The sequence below is a fragment of the Elgaria multicarinata genome, chromosome 2 (assembly GCF_023053635.1).
Source record: "Elgaria multicarinata webbii isolate HBS135686 ecotype San Diego chromosome 2, rElgMul1.1.pri, whole genome shotgun sequence".
In the NCBI taxonomy this organism is placed as follows: domain Eukaryota; kingdom Metazoa; phylum Chordata; class Lepidosauria; order Squamata; family Anguidae; genus Elgaria; species Elgaria multicarinata.
The window spans coordinates 57,237,433-57,264,446 of NC_086172.1; the positions used below are offsets into that span (position 1 = coordinate 57,237,433).

At 41.7% G+C, this 27,014-nt stretch overlaps 1 protein-coding gene across 2 annotated transcripts in view; it reads right to left on the reverse strand.

Annotated features, from left to right (window-relative positions):
• ARHGAP15 (Rho GTPase activating protein 15) overlaps positions 1-27,014 on the reverse strand; it is a 487,468-nt gene that overhangs the window by 135,722 nt on the left and 324,732 nt on the right. For both annotated transcript variants that reach the window (XM_063116582.1, XM_063116583.1), the window contains exon 11: positions 15,575-15,652. In XM_063116582.1, coding sequence (XP_062972652.1) covers positions 15,575-15,652 — 78 coding nt within the window. The remainder of the gene's footprint in view (positions 1-15,574; positions 15,653-27,014) is intronic.

The following is a 27,014-nucleotide window of genomic DNA, read 5'->3' on the forward strand; positions in this document are numbered from 1 at the left end:
ATCACAAATATATGTTTGTCAACTCCGTGATTGGATAAGGTCCCTCGGCTTTTACAAGCCATGTAGTAGGAAGAATCTCAGCAGATGCAAATTCTCCTGTTGTAATGCTGTCTTGAGAAAAGTGACTCTGACAAATACCTTCCTGTTCTCTCTCTCTCTCTCTCTCTCTCTCTCTCCCTCTCTCACCCCACACACCTCCAGGATCAGGCACATTCCATCATTTCTCCAAGGAGTGTAAGGGTGATGAATATAAGGTGATCAGCTGGAACTCAAGTGTACATAGTGACACTTAAACATAACCACACAATGTATCTGACAATCATTGTGTTGATTGGTGTCATCTTAGGTAAGGATATCGTATTAATCTAAGTTACTTAAATATCTTCATCCCTTCCAGCCTGTGGTACTCTTACGTATTTAGATTCTGATTCTAGAGCATTTCTGAGAGTTCCTCTTAGGCCATAGATAGAAATATTTTTTGTGAACTGCCCAGAGAACTTCAGCTAAGGGATGGTATAGAAATATAATAAATATAAATATAATAAATGAAAAATATGATTGAATTTCAGGTTATAAGATACAGAATCATAGAATAGTAGAGTTGGAAGGGGCCTATAAAGCCATCGAGTCCAACCCCCTGCTCAATGCAGGAAGCTATATTTATATGGCTCTCCAGGATCATCTAGAGCACATGACTCAAATGCATATAGAAGGTGCTTGGTTCAATACCAGGCATCTCCAGTAGAAGGGATCTCTGGAAACTGGGCTAGGAAACACCACTTCCTGAAACACTGTAAGCCACTGTCCATTACAGTAGTCAATGAGGATCAATCATCCCATACAAGTAGTGTGCTTTTGCAGCTTCCACTAATTTCAATGGGCCTTGAGCAGCATAACTCCCTGGGGCATTGTGTCCTCCTCTGGTTTTCAGTTGGTAAGAAAGCCAGCTTTATAACGTGAATAGATGCCATTCGATAGCTTTAGCAAAAAAGAGACTGAGCATTTGTTCAAGCTGTATGTTTGTAGTTTTGAAATGGGCACTCAACAAAGTTATGAAAATATCCAAAAAGTAAACATATTGCAAATTAATGCAAATTTTATTGGCATTAACAAATATGCAAATTAGCTGCCAATCTTGAGCAGTTGGTCACCTTCCAACGTGGCCCTAAGTGCCAAAAAAGATGAACACAGATTTGAGCCATATTTGCGCAGTATCAGGTCAATACTTGAAATTGGACAGCATGTTTGATTTTCGAGGGTAATGAGATGTGTATAGATGGGTGTGACAGAGAGAAGAGGAAGTGAGAGTTGGAGATAGAAAGGCTTGACTCTTGCTCTCTAAACAGTTTACTTTCCTCTAGCTTTGTGGAGATTTATAATAAAAATTCAATATTCATTGGAGCTTGAAATTTGTATGTAAAATCCCTTCATGTACAGAAGACTTGAATCCAAGGCAGGATCTACACTCCTGCTTTAAAATGGTTTATAACAATAGTGACAACTGTTGGGGCCCAGGACACACTCCATATTGAGTTTTCAAACTGTTTTCAAAGTGTCATATCCTGCTTGGTGTAGAACTGGCCCAAGACATTTCCACAACTGTTACCTATTAACTGAGCCACAGGGACAGCTATGTGTTCCCTGAGTGGGTTATTTCAGCACTGACCACATTTTAAGGCTGATTGGTAAGTCCTAGTTTGTTCCGTGTTGCTTTTATGTATCAATTATAAATTCTGTGTTGCTGACCTTCTGCAATGTTACTTTACTTATCTCAATAAACCTGTAGAGATCTGATGTAGAAAGCAAGCAACTCTAATTTGATCTCACAAAACAGCCATTCCCAAAGTGAATTACAGCCTGATTGAATTGTCTGTTATGCAGGAGAGATAGCACCAGTGCAATGTCATGATTCTGGCTGGGTAACGAAACACCCAAGGATCATGCAGTGATGTCGTGACCCAGGAGCAAACCCTTGTATGTGTCATATGTGGGCAAACAACAGAACATTGAAGTGGCACATTAAGCACAAAACAACATACAACAGGATCAGCCCACATGCACTCAGGTAAAGTTATTATGATCATAGAATGTAACTCTTAATACCAAAAAAACTGTGTGCCATGAGCTCTAGAGATCAGCAGCACTTAAATGGGATGGTCGTGGTAACTTGTACAGCTTTTTTTAAAGAATATATATTTGTGTTGTATTTATTAATCTTGTATTTGTGGGATGGTTCTTTTTTGTGCAAGCCACCTTGAAATATCTCTTGAGGGGGTGAGATATATAAATCTATAGACCTATGGGTAGACAGACAGACAAATTAATAAATAAATTCAAGTATAATTGATTCAATAAAGAATTCAAGTTTAGAAAACAATCTAAAGAGTAGTCGTCAAACATTTTGGAAAGTGTTTCACAATTCCTATGTACAAAACAATTCCACCCTAGTGTGCATTATAGTATATATGTAGCCTCTCCTGCACCTCAGTGTAGTTTTGCCTCTAGCTTCCTAAGCCAATGAGCAGAGAAAAATACACAGGGGAGAAGCAAGCAGCAATATATGCCAGATTAATCAACAGAAGGACTGAAAAATATTTGCATTGTTTAATTATAGATAGATAGATAGATAGATAGATAGATAGGATACACACACACTCACACAACACACTCACACACAAAATAGGGTATAATTGTTCAACAATTAGTACTAAAGTCACAAGAAAAACTGATATCATCAAGGCAACTTCCCCATTAACTTTTCAAGTACTATCCTCAGTAGTGACATCTACAAACAAGACCACATGGATGTACACGCCTAATCAGATTCAGAGAAATCCAAGTTAGTTCCACTGATAGTGCAGACTGTCTAGGGAGCAATTCAAATGCTACCCTGGGTTACCAAAGATAAAGGGGACTCCATTTACAGCCACTAATGCAAGCAGCTTTTTCCAAGCAGAAAAGTGGCTTGCATCAGTATCTGTCTGTCAATAGAAGCATGCACAGGCCATGACGTCCTGGTAGCTCCCTAGTATATCCATGCCATGCTTGTGTATTTGATTATTGAGTATACCCATGTGATCCAAAATAGCGGTGACTGCTCAGTATGCCTTCTAGGAAACAACTTGAATGCTCCTCCAGATTTCTGAGTGGATTGAGGGTAGTGACACTAACAGTGGTTTATTAAGTTCACAAAGCTTTTCTTCCAGGAGGGCATGCCATTTTGTCATCTGAGGCAGGACTTACTGCTACCCTATGATTCACACAACCTCCAGCCACTTCTTACTGCAGGCGCCACAGGTGCTCCAAGTCCCACAATGCTTCACTACAATCTTGAGAGAGTTAGCTCAGCGAGACTTGCAAGACTGGACAATGTTTTGCGAGACTTGACAAAGCATCAGAAGACTTTCACATGACCTGGCCATGTGAGACTTGGGAGAGGCCTTTCTAAGGCTTCTCCCCACAAGGTCCAACCTCGAGTCTGTGAGGGACTATTCCTTGATCTTGTGTTCCAGCTGCCTGCCAGCCTTGCCATAAGTTGGCAGCCATGGAGAGCTTGGCTGGACAGTAGTCACCTATCGCTTTCTTTTCTGTTTGAAGTGTAGCAGCTCAATTAGAAGAGAAACCAGCCCACCATCAGCCCTCCACAATATGGCCAGTAGGGCATCAACCTGACTGTGGAGCACTCCAATGGCTGAAGTTTAAGTGGTATGGTGGTAATAGTTGAGTGTAGCACACTTGTTTCAATGCCACAGCACACCCTCCCAATCCATTGCTTGAGACAAATGCTTCAATGTAGCTCATGATAGGGCTGGCTCTGTCCTCCAGAATCTATGCAATGTGGGCCTCTGCCTTCACTAGTATAATTCTACTCATCCGGTATAAGATATTGCATGATAATGTCTTTTGCCGGATTACTAAACCGTTACACTGTTAAGTATTACTTGCTCACCCTAAGAATGTTGTATATGGAATAATCTACTCCAATGAGGGTTTTTTTAGGGCTTTTTAAAAAGGAGGAAAAGAAGAAGAACCAAAACAAACAAAAACACCACAAACTCAACCCACCATAATCAATGATTTCATAAAAATCCCTTTTAAAATATGCATGAAGCAGTCTGGGTGTTTAACAGGGGAAATCTGTTCAACATCTCATGATAACGTACAACTTATTGGCTACACTAATCTCCATATAGGTTCCCGAAGGATAAGGGGGGGAGGGGCAGGGGGAGCGACAGATCGTAACATAAATTTAAACTATCAAAGAGGATTTCCCTAGTCTTTAAAAAATATATGATTTCCTGACAATCTTGCTACATACTCAAAGCGCTGCAGACTTCAGGATCCTCTTGGCCCATGAAGACTGTAGAGAGCTGCTCTCTGGATGTTGGGAACCTGCACTGAAGCTGCTCTGCCACAGAGCCTTTGTTAACTGCTAAGAGGACTGAAACTACTGGCTGCCTTTGAAATGGATATGTTGGGTCAGCGGAAACTGCTGGGTGCTTTTCAATGGGTCTTTCCTTTTTTCTTTTTAAATACAACTATGAAAAGTAGTTGCTGCTTCTCCTTCCCCCCCTTTTTTTTTAAAGTCTTGCATTGAAAAACACACCACCCAACCCATTTATACCGACCCAATGAGACAGTTTCAAAGGCAACTTCAATCCTTCATCGGGGTTAGAAAGGCGGCAGCACTGACTCAAACTCTTCTGCTTTACGGGAGCTGCCGATCATATCCGGCTCTGGCAGGTTTTCTGAAAAATCTGTACAGGTTTCTTATTACATTCCTCCACCCACCCACCCCAATCTCCTGAAAAATGGAGCATGGACAGTTTCTTGCAAAATGCTTTCACTGATCATGTCTTTTCCTTTCTTAGGCTTGTTGAGACAAGAGATGTGAATGATGTAAAGCATCGTTTATCTTAGTGGCCTGGGGAATATGCAAAAACAGCCAGCTAATCAGATGTTAAGATAAATAGGACAACCACAGGGTTATACCACAAGGACATCATGTGTGTCACTACATACAGGTAGCTTCAGATAATGCAATATGGCTGAATCCTGTGTACGTTGATATTAATGTTTAAGCCCCAGTGCAATCAGTTTTTCTTATATGTGCACAACTGGACACAGGATCAGAGCTTTATGTGACTACTAATAGTGACTAATAATGACACTCGTGAGTTACCTTTAAAAAGGGGATGCAGCATTTATAAATCTAATGCTGAAGGTATGTTTGAATCCATAAAATTTCCAATTACAGAGGCAGAATTTATTGTTCACATATGGAAAATAATACTTGTAAAAGAGAGAGGAGTTTGTGCCTGGTGCTGTCAATACTGTGAAGGATTGGGTGATTATAAAGCAAATTAACAATACTTTTAAATGTGCATTCACTTATCTTTCCAATTAAATCCTTGTTAAACAACTGCGCAGACAGTAATGGTACTTCTGCAAAACATGGATCAAGACAGTTTTATTGTAATTTTTACTTTGTAACAATTAATCAAGTAGTTATTTTCTATATTATTAAATTATTTTGTTAATAAATATTCACAATTGGCCAAAGTATTTATAGTTCATGTATTATTTTATTTTGTTAATACTGGAATTTGTATTTGAATGTTAGATGTAGGACCCACTTAAGAGCCATTTTATTTTATCACTTATTATTGTGGCAAATAAAATCAACTTCTATTAATGCCAGATGACATTTTGCTTTATAAAATTTGCCATCCTCTAAGACATATTACACTTACCCAATTCTATTAGTATTCTTTTTCTTCTTTTTCTTTTTCCAGTTAGAAGAGGGATTGTGTCTTTTGCAGGGAGGAAATTTTGAAGTTTAAAAAAGCAAAGACCCTCCCCTGAAAGGTGCATATAAATACTAAAAATGCAATAATTGACCTATGGATGGTGTGCTGCATTTTACAGTTAACATGCAAATAAGGACATTCAAAGGTCAAGCTACTCTGCAAATGCCAAACATTTTGTAAACAAAAAATCGGATATGAAGGCAATTAATATTTTACACATGAACTAGCTCTTAATAAACCCTTAAATGGATATTTCTGTTGTTTGTGATAAGTGAACATATATGTATTAGGCATATTTCAAATGCTTCAAAGGAGGTTTACGACTCCATAAATTCCCCATCATGCTCCCTCTCAGGTGATTTAGTGCTCAAAAGAATTGCTTGTGCCCAATATTCCCTTGGAAATAACAAAGTGAAGACACACAAGGTATGGGAAACATTTTTTCAAAAGGTCTAGTACCATAGAATCATAGGATAGTGGAGTTGGAATGGGCCTATAAAGTCTTCGAGTCCAACCCCCTGCTCAATGCAAGAATCCACCTTAAAGCATACCTGACAGATGGCTGTCCAGCTGCCTCTTGAATGCCTCTAGTGTGGGAATAGAACTGTATGTGAATGCTATTTCAGAAATAGCAATAGGAATATCTTTAATCTGGAAAAATGGATACATTGGTCTCCAAACACCAACAGCAACCCTATTTATTTCAATAAATTGCACCTCTCATCTCACCACAATTGTCCCCAATTTCTCATGTGTACTATTGGATAGCTAAGAAACTGATCTGATTGAGTGCATAATGGACCAATCACATGCATTCCACAATCCAAGTCCCTAATTATTTTAGCAGTTAATCCCTAAACAAGCACCACCACAAAATTGTGGGCACCACCACAAAATGGCTACCAAGGGAGGAGTGGCTAATCATAAAGTACAAGTAACGTGCCCAAAATAACTGTAAAAAGCAGAGGTATGCATAGAGGTAAGCCACAACACACCAAACAACGAATTTTAACCCACATTTTTTCAGCACCAATGGAACCCTATTTTATAGAATGCAAGCTCTTTTTCTCTCCCCTCACCCTCTGTCAGCCAACTCTTTCCCCCATCTCTTTCTCTCTCACCTTTTTAGGGGTTTGGAGAGAAAAACAATTGTTGAGCAAAGACTGCCATCACACTCATATTACTACCTTTGACACATTTGTTTCTCAGTGTTTTTCCAAAGACAGAACAAATATTAATATAATTACTTCTAAGAATTGCCATGATATTTATTTATCTGAATCAATGTATGTGACAAATCTATGAGTTAGGAACTGTGTACAATACTGAAAGATGTTATAATCTGGGCCTCTTATAATCAAGATCTTTTTAGCTTTTAATAGGAACAATAAATCATTGATAAAAGATCATCTTGGCACCTGGAAATAAAAAAAATACAATTTCAACATCCTTCTACACAGAAACAGAAAACCTTACAGACACGGAAAAAGTAAATAAGGCAGTGGTTCTGTTGTGATCATTGTTGTCAAGTATGAAATCAAATACAATAAAAGATCTTATAAAACGGGGGAAATGATTCAAAAAGATATATATATAATCTGAAGATACTTTCTAAAAATGTTTAACAATAAAACTAGCAATTCTAAGATTTCTGTTCTTTTCTCTTGTATTTTCCACCCCCGTTGTGCCCTGGTCGCCTTTTATTCATTTTCTGATCTTACCGATAATGTTCACAGCACAAAGATAGGGGGTAGTGATAATGCTTAGGTCTAAGCTTCATTCTCTTTTAAAAAAAAATACTTTCAGTACACTTGACATTCTCAAGCTTTCCCTACAATGTTTAACATGTGCAACTGTGGTTCAAGATTCGAGTTGCAATGAAATGAGAAGAGTCTCAATTTATATGTCTCTTCTGCACTCCACAGAACAGAAGTTTCAATGAAAGAATCATACATGGCCAAGTGACAGTGTAAAAAACCAACGACATTCATGTAGTTTGCTCATGTAAGGATTGATTATATGTTCAATTTGGAGCATTTAAATGGATTATTCATGCAGTGCTGGCTAATGCTTATTGTGGAATAATAATAACAAAAGCAACAAAACTAACAAAAGAAAAATGATAGACACAATTTTTATTTTTTTAAAAAAACAAATTCAAGAGATTTTCTCTTTCTTCTTGTTGGGTTGTTCAAGGCAGGGGTGGCCCTAGACTAGCTACAAGCAACTGGCACTCTAGTTGAACCATGCAATTGGTGACCCCATCCCCAAATTCGAAGGGCAGATCTGCACTGAAGAGTTTGGTAAACCTAAATATTTGGATCCTATTTTCCATTTAATGATAAGGAAAACCTTCCCTCCTCCCGCAACTCAGCCAAAATGTTTGTTTGTTTACTAAGCACTGTATCAGCACAGAAGGTCTGATAAAAACAAAGGAGATGAGCATAATCCCAAAAGAAGAGTCCTTGGAAGAAGGGTCCCAGTTCCATCCCTGGGGCAACATGGCCAATAAAGGTCGCCAGCCCATCGGCTCAACCCTCCGATGTCAAAGGAAACAGCTGCTCTCATGGGGGCCTCTCAGGCCTTGCCTCCAACTGGAGGCTATCCCAGGTCTCCTGAAGGAGGACAAGGTCCAAAAGGCAGGTGGGCATCTTCACTTAGCCCTACCATCCCCAAGTTGGTCCCTTGCTCACCTCCACAGCCTCGGTCATATTCCCCCACTACACACATGGAAAAACTGAAATAATGGCAGCTTTCTTATTTTATTCATTTTTTAATGTATTTCCCCCCACCCCTCAAATTTGGCGGCCCACTTAACTTGGTGCCCTAGCAGCTGCCTAATTCTTCTATATGGACAGGTCACCCCTGGTTCAGGGTGGCTTGTTATGATGCCCAAACCCAGTAAGGCAACTTCATTGTAGGTTGTTGGAACAGCTAAAAGAACTGCCTGGCAAGAGTAGTGGAAAGCTGTGTCACTAATCACCATCTCACTAATGCCACCACCATTCCCCCTTACCCCTTGTCAGTGCCCTTTGCTCCATGCTCTTAAAAGTCAAGGAGGATACTGGAGAGTGTCCTGAACACATTTTTCTGATATTGCTTAAATGTGCCGGTACAAAAGTTTACTACTATAAAATTTGTGTAATTTCCCGCTCAGCTTTTCACCTCCACCATGAAATGTGCATATTTTTAGTGATCTGCCCCACTGCTCTTCCATGCAGTTTGCATAATTCCCCCCTGAGCTTTACTGCTCTGCCTTGAAATTTGCATATGTTTACCAATCCACCTCACTGCTCTGTATCCCACATATATATCTGACAGCTAACAATGGAGATCAGTGCATGGAATCAACAAGAACAAAGGGGCGTTGCCAAAAGCGGTCAGCAGCTGCAGGAGAAGGATCTGTGGGGGTGCTTATTTTGGGAGTAGGTGAAGAAGTATTTAAATAAAAGGGGAAGTGTAGGAGGAGATGATGAAATTGGCAAGGATATTGGACAAAAGAATAATATTATTAGCATGCCTGGTTAAATAATGGTCAGGCTGTCTTGTGCAAGACCCTGAAAAAAACAGTGTGAACGTGTTAGTGTATTCATAAGGACTCAGAAAATGAATTATATTTGGTGATATGATGCAGTGTGTGTGGGGGGGGGGGAGGTCCCACTTGAGCCAGCAACCCCAGAAGACCAACTGAAGAAAGAGTGCTGATTAAGTGACCAAGAAAATGAGTTCTGACACAAAGGTGTCTGGGATACATGCTGAAAGCTGGCGGGAGGACTGAGGGTGGTAAACTGCAGAGGGCCCAATTATCTGTTAAATTAGTGATCAAAGAACCAACCCATGCTGGCTTATTCACATGGTGGCTTAGCCTAGTGTGCGAACTTGGCCAGATTGTCACACCAAATAAAATTATTTTCAAAATGAAGGAGCAATATTCCATCATATTTTGTTTTCCTTTTTGGTGTCCATAATAAGTCTGCATATGCACAGGCTAAGAAGTGATAGGTACATGGGATTCTTCCAGTGCACATGGGGCTCTATTTTTGAAGCCATGCACAAAGGGGGATCTACTTCCAAGTCACAACTACAGTGAACAGAACCTTCTATTCCATGCATTGGCATTTGCCATCAGGTTCTTTATATATTTTCTGTATCCCAGCAGTTTGACCAAAATGATCTCACAGCACTTTACGAATGAAACTTAAGAATGTGGGGCTGTAGTTTTTCATGCTGTTTGGCTATTCTTCAAATAATTTATCAGAAACAGATTTACGGAGCAATCCTACCTGTGGCAGGCAGGACTCTAACAGCAGTGATTCGGAAGAATCCAAAACCCTGCCGAGCTCATACTTAGAGGGTGGAAGTGAAGGAGGTATAGCGTTTTTGTTTCCATTTACCTCCACAGATTTGTAGTGAGTTGACATGCGAGTATATGTGAGAATAGGAACATATGAATTTCTCTATCAAATCCATGTCACTTTCACATGAATTCAATCATAAGTCTATTACATCCAATTTCTGCATCATTCTGCTTTTTTAATATAAATATTAAAATCTGTAAACCGTCCAGAGAGCCCTGGCTATGGGAGCGGTATATAAATGCAATAAATAAATAAATATTCACATTTATATTTGTGTACAGTATTTCCTCACATACACATTTATGTATGTATAACCCAAGTGAGGCAGTGACTGTTCTGAACCAGTGCCTGGACACGGTAATGGACTGGATGAGGGCTAACAAACTGAGACTCAATCCAGACAAGACGGAGGTACTGTTAGGGGGTGGTTCATCTGTCCGGTGAGGTGATGTTTGCCCTGTCCTGGATGGGGTTGCATTCTCGCTAAAGGATCAGGTCCGTAGTTTGGGGGTGCTCTTGGATCCAGAACTGTCACTTGAGGCACAGGTGAACTCAGTGGCAAAGAGCACCTTTTATCAGCTTAGCTTGATATACCAACTACACCCTTATCTGGACAGAGATAGCCTAGCTACAGTTATCCATGCTCTGATAATCTCTCGTTTGGATTACTGCAATGCGTTATACGTGGGGCTGCCTTTGAAAACAGTGCGGAAGCTTCAGCTGGTACAAAATAGGGCAGCCCGTTTACTAACAGGGACTGGCTGGCGAGATCACATTACGCCAGTCCTTTTACAACTTCATTGGCTGCCAGTCCAGGTCCGGGCCCGATTTAAAGTGCTGGTATTGACATTTAAAGCCCTAAACGGTTTGGGGCCAGGTTATTTGAAGGAACGCCTCCTCCCATATGTACCTGCCCGGACCTTAAGATCATCTATAGGGGCCCTTCTTGGTGAGCCCCTGCCAAAGGAAGTGAGGCAGGTGGCTACTAGGAGGAGGGCTTTCTCCGCTGTGGCACCCCGGTTGTGGAATGAGCTCCCCAGAGAGGTCCGCCTGGCGCCTACACTGTACTCCTTTCGTCACCAGCTGAAGACCTTTTGATTCTCTCAGTATTTTAACACTTAATTTTAACTTAAATTTAAATTTTACTGTTTTAACTCTGTATTTTAATCTTATATCAATTTTGCTGCATGGTTTTATCCTGGTTGTGCTTTTTATATTGTATTTTGTATTTGTGCTTTTAACCTGTTGGTTGTTTTATTATGGTTTTAATTTTTGTGAACCACTCAGAGAGCTTCGGCTATTGGGCGGTATAAAATGTAATAAATAAATAAATAAATAAATAAATAAAATGTATTTTCCCCTAATATATGAGTTTTGCATGCAATGTTCTCTAACATTCTACACAATTTTTGAGAACTGCAGTGCAAAATTTGGAGAAGGGCAAAATCTGAAGAATAACTATTCCAATTCAAATATTAGTCCAGGAAGTGTAAATTAGAAGCTCCATCCGACAAGCGTTTTATTGCACGCTCATTACTGGGAACTCACATAGTTTGTTGAGGTCCCTCACATGACGTTGTCTGCCTCCCGTGCGCCTTCCGCCCCTTCTGGCCTTCTTTGCATTACAAAATCAAACAAACCCCTGTTTAAGTCGGATTTTTTTTAAGCTTGAAAGTTGCTGCTCTCTCCTGCTGTGTGCAGGAGAAGCAGCGCCATTAGAGGAGCAAACTCAATGGGCCTTGTGCTCATTGTGCACTTCCTCTTTAAAAAAAGGGAATGTAACTGAGGAATGAAAACATGAAGGTAGGGAGCATGTTAACCCCCAGAGTGATTGAGCTTTAGGTCAGTTCACTTTAAAATGTGGACCAAATGATATTTTTGCAGCATCCCTTTTTGAGATGAGAAGGTTGCTAAATGGGTAATCTAGTCCCCTTTTCTCAACTTATCAGTGAGTCATTTGTGCACACTTTGATGCTTACAGCTCAGGAAATGGGAACCAGATCACTCACTCAGCAACCTGATCTTCAGAGTTTGAAGTGACATTTCAAACCCTGAAGATCACTTGGAGTTACCCCACTTCCATTCCACACTTGCCTGAGTATCAAGCAAGTGCTTTTAACACAGATGTTGCCTCCACCCACTTTTCCTGGCTCCCATTTGCAGTAACCAAGGCAAGACCATCTGAGCAAAGGTTGTGTGTGGCGGGGTGGGTGGGGCAGGATTGACAAGTTGTTTGACAAGAACAGAATATGGCTCTGTTGGGCAAAAGGAAGTAATATGTGGAGCGGGTGAAACTCACAAGGATATTGACAAGAGGAGTATATGCCTCTGTGGGGTTTACATAGTGGACAGACAGACCTGCCATTGTGCACAGTTGTGCAAGAGTAGCAATAATTTTTTTTGTGTGTGTTTTTAATTATGACAAGAGCACTGCTATGCAAGCTTTGTTCAGTGGTAAACCTGTATTAGGACTACAGTCGAAATAGATAAATAAAATCAGGGCTGCAATGTTAGTCATGTTTCTGAGCTGTTCATGGCTCCCCCGTGGCTCCTCACCTTAGCCAGGTGATTTTCCCATATTAAATGAGGGATTACAGGTGCTTCTGAAACAATCTATTTTTTCCTTATCTCAGCTAAGAATTCTACCCACAAATCACTCTGGCTCACAGGTATGAGCCAGTAGGTATCAGCATATATTATTCTCCATGCAATAAGTTTTTTTAAAAAACCATCCAGAGAACAAAAAGGCCCAATTTCCAAGCAACCCTGCGGATTGTACCCCAAACTGTTGGATTTGCATGAGGAAAGGAGGTGATAGCAAGCATGCTTTAAGAGATGACTGATCAAGTGGTTTGGTCTCTTCCACAGTACTTTAAAGCAGCAACAAGAACAGAGGATGAACATCTGAAACAGGACTTCTGGGAACTAGGAGAAGTGCTATCTAACTAGCGCTTGCATGGTGAAATAAGAGCTTTGACTTACTGTTTTATTTTTTTTAAAGTTGAATGACTTTACTGACTTGGTGGCTTGGGATGGATTTGGCAATTCAGTTTCATACAGAGATGTAGGACTTAGTTCATCCCTGGTGTAATTCCATCAAACTCAAAGTGATGAAATCCTTTGCATACATTTGATGACAAGTTCATAGAAATATTTTAAATAGACTTCAGTGGAGTTACATTGGGGAAGAATTTGATCCTTTCTGGGATTTCCCCCCTCTAATTTTAAATGTCTTGTAGTTGTATTTGTAATTTGAGGCTATTCTTTAGAAATAAATGTGCCATGTGTGTATGAACCTCAAAATAAGGACATATCACAGAATAGGATAGAATGCAGAACACCTAACTAAAAGACAAGAAAAGAGTTGCAAGCAACAATACATAATACTATTTCACAGTACTTTACCTAGAAAAATAAATGTAAAGTTAAAACGCTTCTAAGGACTTGAATTCCAATATGCGGTTGTGATTACAAATGCCTAAAGGAAGTACAAATACAGCCGCAACTCATTTACAAAGCTGGTGTGTAATAACATGCATATTTCAGTTGGGTCTGGTCTGATTGTGGCATAATGGGTGCCAATGTGATAATGCCATAATAAAAAAGTTCAACAAATTAAGACAATAAATGAAAACTTTTCAATGTGAGCACCTTGAGAGTCTGTGTTTTCTGAGCTTACCCAAAGGTACCAGTGGGGAGCTTACATGGCCACCGTAAACCATGACACCTGGTTTTCATGCAAATCACAGCAACTGTCACACATGGAGATTGTAGTTCTCACAAATGGGAGTGTTTCTGGGCACTGAACTTGACAGCCTCATCCATTCCTGAGGTGCTGCCAGTTAATCCGAATCAGGACAAATAGTATTTCATGGTTGGTAGAAAGCAGCCCAAACTACAGTTATTAAAATAAAGGCAATTTAAGTAAAGGTTGTAAATAAAATGTACTTGTTTAGCCTCTAGCTATACTACTGATGATATTGTGGGGGGTTTCGTTATGAACCTGTCTGGTTATTAAGAGCCCCCCCTCCATTAAGGATACCATTACCTGCAAAGGCCCATTTGTTAGGTACACATGAAAGGCCTTTGGGATATGCTGTCTCAAGAACTGCAACTGATTCACACACTCTTGTCTTTCAGATAGGATGTGATGACACACCTCTTTAATTTAAATTATATCATTCCCAAGTGTCTTTATATTTTAATGGTATTGGGTTTTATATTGTGTACCACCTTGATGGCTTTTTAGGCAAAAATAGGCAATATATGAAAGTTAATAATAAATAACATTCAACAGGTAATTTCCCAACTATGACTATGGCCATTTCTACACCTGCCTTTTCCCCTGGGATCGTCACGGGATCATCCCTGTGTATCCAAATGACACACAGGTGATCCCAGGAGCAGGCAGGGACAATCCCTCCATTTTCCTGGGATAATCCTTAGGTGTAGAAAAGGCCTATGACTCTATCCAATAGAGTAGCAAACTGCTTTAAGGTTAGAGTTGAAAAATTCTGCACAGCTTGTCTCATAGACTTTAATGTATGCAATTCTATTCCCTGTCAAAGATACTCCATGTACACTTTTTAAGGGCCTCATTGTTGGACAGTTTGTATAAAGGTGACCTGGTATACATACAACTCATCAAAAGCACTGAACTTAGGGATAGGGTTGCTTACGAACTGATATTGGCTTCTGCATCTTTTGAAGAATATTAGAAATATTGCAGAAAGTACATAGCAAAATATGTATTTGTGTTTTAAATTTGTTGCTTGTTTTTATGCTCTTCATGGTTTTAATTTTTGTGAACCACCCAGAGAACTTCAGCTATTGGGGCGGTATAAAAATGTAACAAATAAAATAAAATAAAATAAAAAATATAGCAAATATTGCAGAAAAATATAGCATTGCAGAAAACAATAAAATCATGTTTAAAAAGTTTAAATGTGATTTAAAATACATATATGGGATATTACTCTTCTCCCTTCCCATTATATCATTCCCAAGTGTCTTTATTTCGAGCGATTATTTCTATGTTCTCCCATTTATTCTTCTTTCATATTTCTTTAGACTTTTTAAAATGCCTCCTCTCTTTTCCTCTCACACCTGAAATTGAAATGTCAAGTCTGTGTTTTTAGAAATTATTAGCTTTGCTACTAATGTAGTGTCATATACTCATGTTTGTGTCACCATCTTGTTTTCTTTATGCTCTAACTATTGCTCTTCCTCTTCCAACCTATTCCCTGGTTGTTTGTTCTATCTCTGTTCACTTCTCTTCCTCTCTTCTGCAAAATGCCACTCATCATTCTGTGCCACTAATGTACCACAGCTTCTAAAATCCATTGTATTGTCAGTTCAGACAGATAAGTACTAAACAAAACATTACAGGGCGAAGGAATCACTTACCCTGATTGACAACAAATCGTAACTTTTGTATCGTTGCCAGATTGCCGCTGACTCTGTATATTCCATCAACATCCAAACCTAAAAAAGGAAAGCATACTTCATATTGGCTTGTGTGAGTATTATACTTAAGACGTCTGTCAAGAAAATATAAATGTTCTAACAAATATAGAGAAATATATACCTCAGTGAACTTCTTGATAATAATTCACTTGACAGGATAGAGTCACAGGATGCTCCCTTTCTATTTTATTTTTTCTATGAAAGGGAAAACATTGCTTCTGAATCAGTAATTACTTGAAGGTTTGGGGATTAGTCATACATACCTAGGTCCTGTGTCTATAAACACGTACATTGACTTAAAGCAGCGGTTCTCAACCTGTGGGTCGAAACCCCTTTGGGGGTCAAATGACCCTTTCACAGGGGTCGCCTAAGATCATTGGAAAACACATATTTCCGATGGTCTTAGGAAACTGTATTGACTGAACTGTGTCATGTATCATCTTTTGTATTATTAAAGCTATTGTTATGTATTATTTTCATTAGCAAACCATCCCATGACAATGGATCGTGTAGAGAAGAATGAAAATAATTTTATGTTTGGGGGTCACCACAACATGAGGAACTGTATTAAAGGGTCGCGGCATTAGGAAGGTTGAGAACCACTGACTTAAAGGGAGGGAAAGGTCTGTGCATGCAAAGGATCCCATGTGGAATTTCACTTCCACTGCATGGCAAAGGTGGAAGAGCCTAACTAATTTGACTTGATGTATTCTAGACTATAGGTCTGTGCAGGATTTCACCTGCAACACAAGCAAACCTAAACCCAGGAAGGGGATGTTGGAGTGCAGGCATAACGCCCCCACCCTCCCCAGCGTTCTTACATGCCTGGCTGCCTTATAGATTTTTGTGCATTTAGCGAAAAGTTCTGAAAAGGGTTCTATAACATGCTTACAAAACATCTGTGATTGGGAACCCTGATAGTGTTCAGAACTTCTAATTTAATCTATATAGTCAGTGCATAGGGATGTTGAGAGAAGAGCTTGCATGCATATCCCTGACCTCTACCTGGTTTCTGTCTACGTATGTTGCAAGCAAACATCTGCACAGACCTTGTGGCACAAAATGTATTTGTTTATAAGAACACATCCAGAGACATTTCAAATGTACCCGAACGTCTAAGTGACAATGAAATTCTAAAATTAAATTAATAGTTCTTCATAATCTTTTGGTACTGCTATTAAATTGAATATGGCAAACTACAGTAATCTGAAGGATATTATATTCTCAATAGCAGCCTTGAAAACATGAGTGAAAGTAGATCCAATTAGCATTTCATTCGGACATTAAACAATATGGCAGACTGAGGAAAAAAGTTGAGAACACTACACCAATTACAGTGTACACATGCCACAGACTTTCTGCTTTAAATACTTTGAAAACCAAGCCAAACCAAACCAATATAAATTGGTGGATTTGGACATCCTTTTTATGACCGCATTATCCCAGCTGGATTAGAAACTACTTATTTTGGAAATAGGTTTCGGTCGTGTGTGTGTGTGTGTGTGTGTGTGTGTGTGTGTGAGAGAGAGAGAGAGAGAGAGAGAGAGAGAGAGAGAGAGCGAACACACATATTTTTTAAAGAGATGTTCTGTCTTTAACATTATTCTGCTCTGAGCTTCTGAACAGTTTTCAAAGAAAACAACTTCAACTTCTAAGAGCACCTTTATCAAGAACGAAAACATCCCTATTCAACTGCCAGTGTTTCTTCACGGTAGGCTTCAAATACTTTGAGGGGGAAAGATAAAACAACAGCCTTTACAAAGTTTCTTATTTGGGGATGGCATTAACGTTTAGTGGTTAAGAACATTCTGGAACAACACACACCGAGTGCAATAAAATCCATGTCCTAGTTTAGTATATATGCTGACCTTCTAACATTTCAAAATGGTGTTTATCATTGGGACAGATCATTGCCTTTCCCCTAGAGCATATCAGTACTTCCCCCGGCCTTTTTCTTGTTTGAAGGACCTTAGAACAGGATGGACACAAAACCAGGAATCGGAATACAAATGGTGTTCAAAATCTCAGTCAAGAAAAAAATATATGCAGCTGTTGCAACTCATTCCCACAGTAAATCTCATAAGCTTTCCCATTTATATCTAGGATAGGAATTAATTAATTTCTTTCTTTCCAGAATATGAGCCATATATAGCCACAGCCTTATTAAATATTGTTAAGTTTGGGCCATAGTTTTCAAACCCTGACCACCATTAGGTAAACCTGTCCACCTAAACCTACCTGCTGAGACACTGCTACAGGCTGCAGCAGTTCCACTGACCATGTTTACCAGCTGGCAAGCATGATGAGAATCTACCCATCCTCCCAGCTTTGAAGCTCTGAAGGCCATCCACTCTCCAGCTCCAAAGTTGGGAGGAAGACCAAGGGTTGTTCAGCTGCTTCATGGACAAGATGCTTAGGGCTCATCTACACCAAGCAAGATATTCCACTATGAAAGCAGTATAAAAGCGGTATATAAAAGGCAGGAGCCACACTACGGCTTTATAGCGGTATTGAAGTGCACTGACAATTGTTGGGGCCCACTGACACATACCATATACTGCTTTCATACCACTTTCATAGTGTTATATCCTGCTTGGTGTAGATGTGTCCTGGGCCCCAACACTTGTCAGTGCCCTTCAGTACCAGTATAAAGCAGTAGTATAGATCCTGCAGTGCACTTCAATACTGCTATAAAGCAGTACTGTGGCTCCTGCCTTTTATATACTGCTTTCATACTGCTTTCATAATAGAATACCCTGCTTGGTGTAGATGAGCCCTTAGAGAATCTTGGCCATGCCAGACTAAAGTGAGAAAAAATATACCTGGAGTTGCCTGCTTTAGAGAAATAGAGGCATGTAAGGAAAGTTTGGTGCCACTGCAAGAAGATGCTGAACTCTGCCCAACCTGGAGTGTAGCTTGAATAGCTGTAGCTATTCAGTTTTGTGGCTTGAATACGCGTATTTTTATCCTCTCTCGACAGAGAAGTTGTACAATTTTCTTTGGTCCTGTCCCTACCGCCTGATGTTAGAATGCTTGCCTAACTAGGTGCACAGGGTAAGGGTAACTGTACAGTAAGTAGGATTTAAAGGCGCTTTCTACACCTAAGGGTTATCCCAGGAAAACGGAGGGATCATCCCTGCCTGCTCCCAGGATCCACTGTGTGGCATTTGGATGCACAGGAACGATCCCGGGACGATCCCGGGATATAGGGCTGGTGTAGACATGCCCAAAGACTATACTACACATCTGCATGCAGACTTGTAGTTAAATATACAAATCAATTTAGCCTAAGTCTTAATCTTACTTCTACAATGTAGCGCTGCTTTTGCCAGCTGAGGAGTTTTCAGTTGAATCAGAAACACTGCTAGCAACAGTGGTATCAGCAAGACTTCTATAGAAGATTTATCATGACAACATATAAAACATACACTGTGAAGCTTTTAAAAATGTAAAATGTGCCATGAAAGTTCTGTCATTCGTGGGGTGTTTTCACTATAAATGTGCAGTTGCCCCCAGTAAATATTTTTGCTATGTTTTATTGAGAGGAAGTTTTTTTGATTATTTTTTTTTGCAGCCAAACAAAATGACCTCATTGTTTCCCACTCTATTTTCTTTTAAACATTAGCTGGGATGATTGAGATTCAGGAATGTGGGAAAATGGATTCCCAAGCCATGTCTATCCCTTCTAATTCTGAGCTGTAATTTTTGGCTTGGCTTGAATCACAGTCATCACATTTCAGTATGAATCTCACTGTAAAATGATCTTTCTTAAACATTTCTTTCACTCATCATGGGATCAGAAACAAAGCAATTCTACTCTTTCAACAAAGTCCTTAAAATGTCTTCTTTTTTATAACAGGAGGAAAAAAATGTCCTGAATTTTCCTTAAAATATACCATTGCTTCTTTTTTTTTATTTAAAGGAAGCACCTACAGTTTTGATTGCCCTGTTTGTAAATCTTGTCATCTGTATGTCAGAAGCTATAGTTATTTTAATCTGTGTTGCCTGAAATCCATTTTGGGTCCACAGCAGAAAAGTCAGTTGATTCCAGTTAGTACACTCCTAAACACAAGTTCCGTTATGTGAGACAAAAATCATATGCTTAAACATCTTTCTACTGTTAGTAATGAAAAATATTACACAAATATATTAATCACCTACTAGGAGCTAAGTGCAACTGGCACAACACAGGAGAAGTAAGTTTATAACAGACCGTTCCAGTCATATCTAGCAGCCACATTCTGAACCAGGCATGGGAAACTTTGGGAGCTCCAGGGGACAGCTTCAACCCCCACCCCCGGAAACCACTCACCCGGGGGGCACACCACCACCGTCATGTCCCCACTGAGTTTCCACGGTTGCAGCAGTAAAACAATTCACTGCCACTGAATTTTAGTGGCAAACTGTGCTGGCAGCCTAAAAAGGTCACATTTCACTTTAAACAAGGCTTGAAAGTTAAATTTGAACTTTTTAGGCCACCATCACAGTTTGTTGCCAAAATTCAGCATTAGGTTGCTGTTTTGCCACTGGCAAATTCAGCAGCACAGTAGGGGGCATTGTGTGTGTGTGGGTTGCCCTTCAGGCCAGGGTTGGGGTACACATTGTTGGTTTAGGATAGCAGCAATTTCTCTACCATCTTCACTTCAAAGGCAGGCCCATGCATATAGCATATTGAAGTACATATTGAAGAGATGAGCATTAATGGTCTCCTGAGGCTTTCAGAGGGGAGCATTAGAGATGGATTTACTCACAAGGCTGTACAATGGAACAGCAAGGGAACGCAAAGGCATCATGGGTAAATGTTTATAACTTCTAACATTGGACACATCATAATGGAAGCTGAGCCCAAGGAGAAAATTGAAGGCCTTACTCTGGAAGGTCTGAAGTGAATGGCTGTCGCTGCTAGGTTACCACACAGAACATGATGCTGCTTCAAGGCGCACTCTTCAAAGAAAACCATGTGTTCTGAGCACACTACAGACAAGCAACCACCTGTAGCCTTCTAAAACAGTAGGTAAGAGGACCACCAAAAAAGGTAAGTGGGCAGAGTCCCTTGAACACCCACCCCTCCAATGAAGGCCAGTCATGATATTTTGACATCTGAGGCAAAAAAAACCCACTCCCTGATGCAGACATAATAAATTAAATAATAGCTGCAGCTTCATGTACATGGCCCTTACATGACATCGAAAAATCAGCTGCCTGACACAGCTGCTTCACTTTGCCTTATGGCAGGGCCAATCCTATGCATTCTATCCACTTGAAACCAGAAACTCTGTTTGCAAAGGTGAAGATAGACATGCTTGTCCTAGCCTTCTTCCTTCTTCCCAAATCTGGCTGGGTGGGGCTGGGGATGGAAGCTTCAGAAGCACATCCCCTGAACCCTCCTGTAGCCACAAGACTCTTCTTAAGAGCTTGCAGGGAAATACCGGTGCGTTTCTCAGTGGAAGCCACCACCTGGAAAATAAGCTTGGAGAGGCCATGCTTTGGCAAAATGGATTTCTAGGGGAAAGAAGGTTTGTAGGCCTCTTGGTCTTTTGACCTAGACTTAGATGTGGACTTTAGATGCAGGCCAGAACAAGATGGCACTGAGGTTTTGCTCACAGTGCCCATTTCTCCTCAAGCTTGGCTTGGGTTACTACTTCCTCAGCATGTCTCAAATTCCAGAAACTTGCTGGGCAAGAAAGGGTTGGATGGGATTCCTGTGCAAGGCAGCTATGATTGGACCAGCCCACTTTGCCAGAGGTTATGAGATTAGAGGGGGAGGAGCTTGAACAAAATAGTTGTCATGAGAACAGCTTGGTGGATTGTGGGATCACAAGAACTCTGTGATGCCTCTGTGTCTTTGTTGCATTCTTGTGTCCTTGTTTGATGGCCTAGTCATGGCATGAAGGACAGGCATTAAAGACTCACCACAGGAGTTTGACCAACACACACAATCCTTCCGTTCAATACCTGTGACTCATATCACTATATAACTCTATGGGAGCCTTCCCCCAGCCCGGCGCCCTAAAGGTTCAGTGGAGTACAATTTCCACAATCCACAGCCAGCAGTGGTCCTCAGACTTGTGGTACAAGATGCCTTATGGACACAAAGTTGGGGAACACTGCTCTATAATTTATCCACATTTAGAATGAAGGTTGCACTTTAAAAGGTTGTGATAGAAAGTACAAAACAATGACTTCATAAATACAAAAAAAATGTGCATGCTTTTGAGATCTGACTTGATGTTATGACAGGATGTCTGCTTTTGTTTTCTCCTATTCCCCTCCACCCCCACCAACCTGATTTTTGTACTATCTTGCCTGATGAAGGCACATTTGGGGATGATCTTTGAGTTGCCTTAACGAAGGTATGACACCCAAAATGATTTTGGATGTTTTTCATATGTCTTCTCTGTTTACGTTTTAAATGAAGTTTTACAATGAAGGAAGAATATAAAGCTCTACTAAGTTTAAACTATAAATGCCAGTTCTTTGATTTAACAGGAATAGCAATTTTATCTGAAGATAATGTTGTTGTTTTACTTTATAGAATACAGTAAAACAACAAGGGGTCAGGCTTAAAACCCTTTGAAATCGCCCCTTAATGCCAAAAGAATTTCTTTATGGCCCTGAAAAAAAACTGATACTGCTATTCTGTCCTTTTTGGTAGTCCTGGACATGCACCTGAAAAACACAACTATACTTCCATGATTTCAGTTTAGGAAAGCCTTCCCCAACCTTCTGCCTTACAGACATTTGATATGAGGCTCCTATCAGCCCCCAGACAACATGGCTAAATGGTAAGGAATGCTGGGGGCTGTCATCCAAACCATTTGGAGGGCATTGGGTTGGAGGAGGCTGGTTTTGGATGTAGCAAGCAGGATGGAATGCAGATCTATCAAAATTACAGACTTGATCATGTGGTACATGCCATCAAACTACCATAGTGCACTGAGCCACCTTGCAAACCATCAAAAGGACACTTCTCTCTGACAATTGCAATCATTGTGACAACTATCAACCTAACATTACATCACCACTCCATCCAACATCAGGGTGGGGAAGGCGAACAACAGGAGAACAACTGGTGGGGCAGACAAAGGACAGGGTTGAGGGCCCATGAGGCTGCACACTCCACAATGATGTTGTGAAAGCCTCATTAGTGGGGAGGATGTGGCTGAGGCGGGACTATACCTAGAAGAGAGGGAGCTGTGAATACCCCCAGATATATTTATTTGATTTGTACCCTGCCTTTCTACCAAAAATGACACTCAACGCCTTTATTACAATCCCTAATAAGACTTGATAAAAACAACTATAAGCAAATGCATTAAAACAAAATGAAAACCAATGAAAAACAATTAAAAATACAATAAGAGAGTAAAATCAGCATCCAACTCCACCGACCCACTTACACTCCAAAGACCCACTTGAATAAAGCAGTCTTTGCCTGTTGGTGAAAAGGTGGCAGAGATGGAGCAAAACTAGCCTCTCCACACCCTGGGAGCAGGCACCAAGAAAGCCCTCCTTTGTGTCATCACCAAACATGCCTCTGAAGGCAATGGTCTTGAAAGAAGGGCCTCTCCTGAAGGCCTTAGGAACTGGGCAGGCTCATCCAGGAGAAGGCGGTATTTTAGGTAAACTGATCCCAAGCCCTATAGGGCTTTATGAATTCTGTCCTACCAGCCCTATGAATTCTGTCTGGGAACAGCTCAGTAGCCAGTGATGCTGTTGTAACAGCATCACTTGTAACTATCACTGGTCAATAGTCTGGCTGCAGCATTCTGGACTAGCTGAAGGTTCTGACAGTTTTCAAAGGCAGCCCTATGAAGAGCACATTAGAATAGTCCAAATGGGATGATGATGATGATGATGATGATGATGATTTATATAGCACCATCAATGTACATGGTGCTGTACAGATTACACAGTAAATAGCAAGACCCTGCCGCATAGGCTTACAACTTACCCATGCACGACTGTGACCAGATCACTCTTGCCCATCACCGAAACCTGGGTATCCAGGTTCAAGGCCGAGTCCAGAAGTATACACAAACTGCAAGCCTGAGTCTTCAGGGGGAGTGTAACCCCATCCAGCACAGGTTGGCAGTGTAGCTAGATAAGCCATGGGTTCATCCCTTCCAGCATTGTTTTTCTTTTGCCAGGGTGGGACCCCCATGAGGCCAGAGAGGATTTAGATGGAGTGGACGCTCTGCAGGTGCATCTGGGCCATATCTAGGCTCTAACAGATCTCTACACTTTTGATTTCTCTGTTATACTCAATGATCAGGATCTGATGGTTAAACCAAGAAAAGCACAAATCGAAGTGGTGGATAAGATGCAGAACAAGACAGATACAAATTAGTGGCCGTGTTACACTGGTAGTGTAACCCCCAAAGACAGAAAATAGATAGGCCTACTCCAGGGGTGCACAACCGGGGGACATGTCTACACCATGCCTTATCCCGGGGATCGTCCTGGCATCATCCCTGTGCATTCACATGATGCACAGGGGATCCCGGGGGCAGGGAGGGAAGAGCCCTCCATTTCCCCAGGATGACTAGGACAGCTTTTAGCCTGATTTTTTTTGCAGTCTCGGGATTGTCCTGAGACCACGGGCAAATCTACACAGAGTCTTCGTGGCGCCTGGAGTGCGCCTGCAGTGCGCCCCGAAATCGATGATGTAGACAGTACCTTAAGCGTTCCAAGAAGAGGCGGAGGAGGAGGAGGAGGCCCCGCATCGCCCCTCGCGGGGACGGGGTGAAGAGTTGCTGGGCCCGGCGGTTTCGCCGGGGAATCGGCTGCGTCCTTGGCACTGCCCACCTGCCCGCCGGCCTCCTGTTGCCAGCGAAAGAGCCACCCGGGTCATAGAGCTCGGCAGAAGAAGCCGGCGGTGGCTTCTTCCACCGAGCTCTCCGCCCCGGGTGGGCCCGGGTGGCTCTTTCGCTGGCAACAGGAGGGCAGCGGACAGGTGGGCGGCGCCAAGGACGCAGCTGATTCCCCGGCGAAATCGCCGGGCCCGGCAACTCTTCACCCCGTCCCCACAAGGGGCGATGTGGGGCCTCCTCCTCCTCCTCCGCCTCTTTTTGGAACGCTTAAGGTACTGTCTACATCATCGTTTTCGGGGTGCACTGCAGGCGCACTCCAGACGCCCCGAAGACTCTGTGTAGATTTGCCCCACGGGAGGTGTGGGCGGCCATCCCGGTTTCATCCCAGCTCCTCGCAAGTAAACGTGAGGAGCTGTATAGAGGGCATGGGGCACGGAGCTGTGCCCATCAGGGGTGGGATGGGGGAAGCAGGAGTGGGTGTTTCCCCCACACCTTTGGCGGAGGAGCGCCCGTGCGCTCCTCTCCTGTGGTTTTTTTTTAAAGAAATGGCGGCTGCGACATCCTTCCAGGATGTCCCGTGGCCGTCTGGACACCCAGGGAGGATTGCAGAAGCTGGTAAGTCCACGATCCTCCCCCTACACCCTTGTTGTGTGGACATACCCTTAGAGGGCTCAAGTGCCAATTCCCCTACCACCCCCTGGAACCTCACTGCAGGCTGCATTGCTTCCTCCCCCACCACTGCTGAAATTGCCATCGTTAAATTGCTGCTAAAATTCAGCAGTACTTAATCAGGCCCCCAAAAGCAACAGCAAGGTGTGTGTGGGAGTGTGCACCTTTAAAACAAGATGTGTGGGGAGTGTAAACCTTGTTTAAATGCATAATCACACTCCCCAAAGACCCTAGGAAACACAAATGTGTATTAAAACACCTTGTTTTGAAGTGAAAATGAAAACTTTTTTGCTGCTGCAACCACACCACTGAAATTTAGCAGCAATTCAGCGGTGCTGACTTGGCAGTGTGCGTGTGGGTGCAGCCTATGGGCCATGTGTTGTCTACCCCTGGTCTATTCCAAGGTCATTGGGGGTGTTATATAAAAGAATCACCTTACATTGTGAAAACAAGTCATTAGCTCATACAGATCCTTGGGAGGGAGGAAATGATTATCCAGAACTTCCCTCCATGATGACTTTCTGAGTGATATTGACTATGTGGCCTCAATATAGAAGGTGTTAGAATAATTGAATGCTGAAGTTATAGCATCATGGATAAAATAGTCAAACTATGGAGTAAAATAAAAAAGTAAACATCTGAGCATACACAGATGTAAACTGGACACAGCGCAGTTGCTGGTGAGATATAACCACCAGCCAGGGATGTATAGTAGGGGTATGCACGGATCCCCCGCTCCGCTTCTCTTCCAGATCCGCGATTTGCAGATCGGGCCGCTCCGCTCTGCCCCCGCCCCGCCTATGTCCGCTCTGCTCCGCTGCGGAGCTCCAGATCCGGATTGGAGCTCCGTTTCCCCCCCCCCCCCATAGGCTTGCATTGAAAGCTAAAAAAGTATGCAACTTTTTTCTGTTAAAGTTAGAAACCTCAAGTTTGGCACCATGACACCTCATGGATGTATACACACGCACGCCAAGTTTCAAGCCAATCCCATCATCCCCTGATTTTTGGGGAATTTTTGAAAATCGGGCACCCCATTCACACCCCTTTCGATAGCTCCGTCAATTTGCACGTTAGAAACCTCAAACTCGGCACCATGATAGCTTATCCAGGGATACACATGCACGCCAAGACTCAAGGCAATCCCATCATCCCCTGATTTTTGGCGGGGCTCTAACCTCTAACGCACCACCCATAACCCCAATTCACACCCCTTTTGATAGCTCCGTCAATTTGCACGTTAGAAACCTCAAAATCGCTACCATCATCCCCTGATTTTTGGTGGGGCTTAAACCTTTTAACTCACCCCAAATCAAGTCCCATTTTACAACTACGTCAATTTGCACGTCAGAAACCTCACCTTCAGTACCATGACAGCTATTCCATGTGTCCACGTGGACGCCAAGTTTCAAGCCAATACCATCATCCCCTGATTTTTGCGGTATTTTTGGAAACCGGGCACCCCATTCACACCCCTTTCGATTGCTCTGTCAATTTGCATGTTAGAAACCTCAAACTTGGCACCATGATAGCTTATCCAGGGATACACATGCACGCCAAGACTCAAGGCAATCCCATCATCCCCTGATTTTTGGCGGGGCTCTAACCTTTTAACTCACCCCAAATCAAGTCCCATTTTACAACTACGTCAATTTGCATGTCAGAAACCTCACCTTCGGTCCCATGACAGCTTACCCATGTGTCCACATGGACGCCAGGTTTCAAGCCAATCCCATCATCCCCGGATTTTGGGGGAATTTATGAAAGTCGGACACCCCAGTATCTGCAGACAGCTCAATGGGCCCATTTCAAAGGAAATCCCAACATGCCATGAATTGGGGAGTAGAGATAAACCTAAATATGAATCTTCTTCCACACTTAAAAAATTGATTTGGAACTTG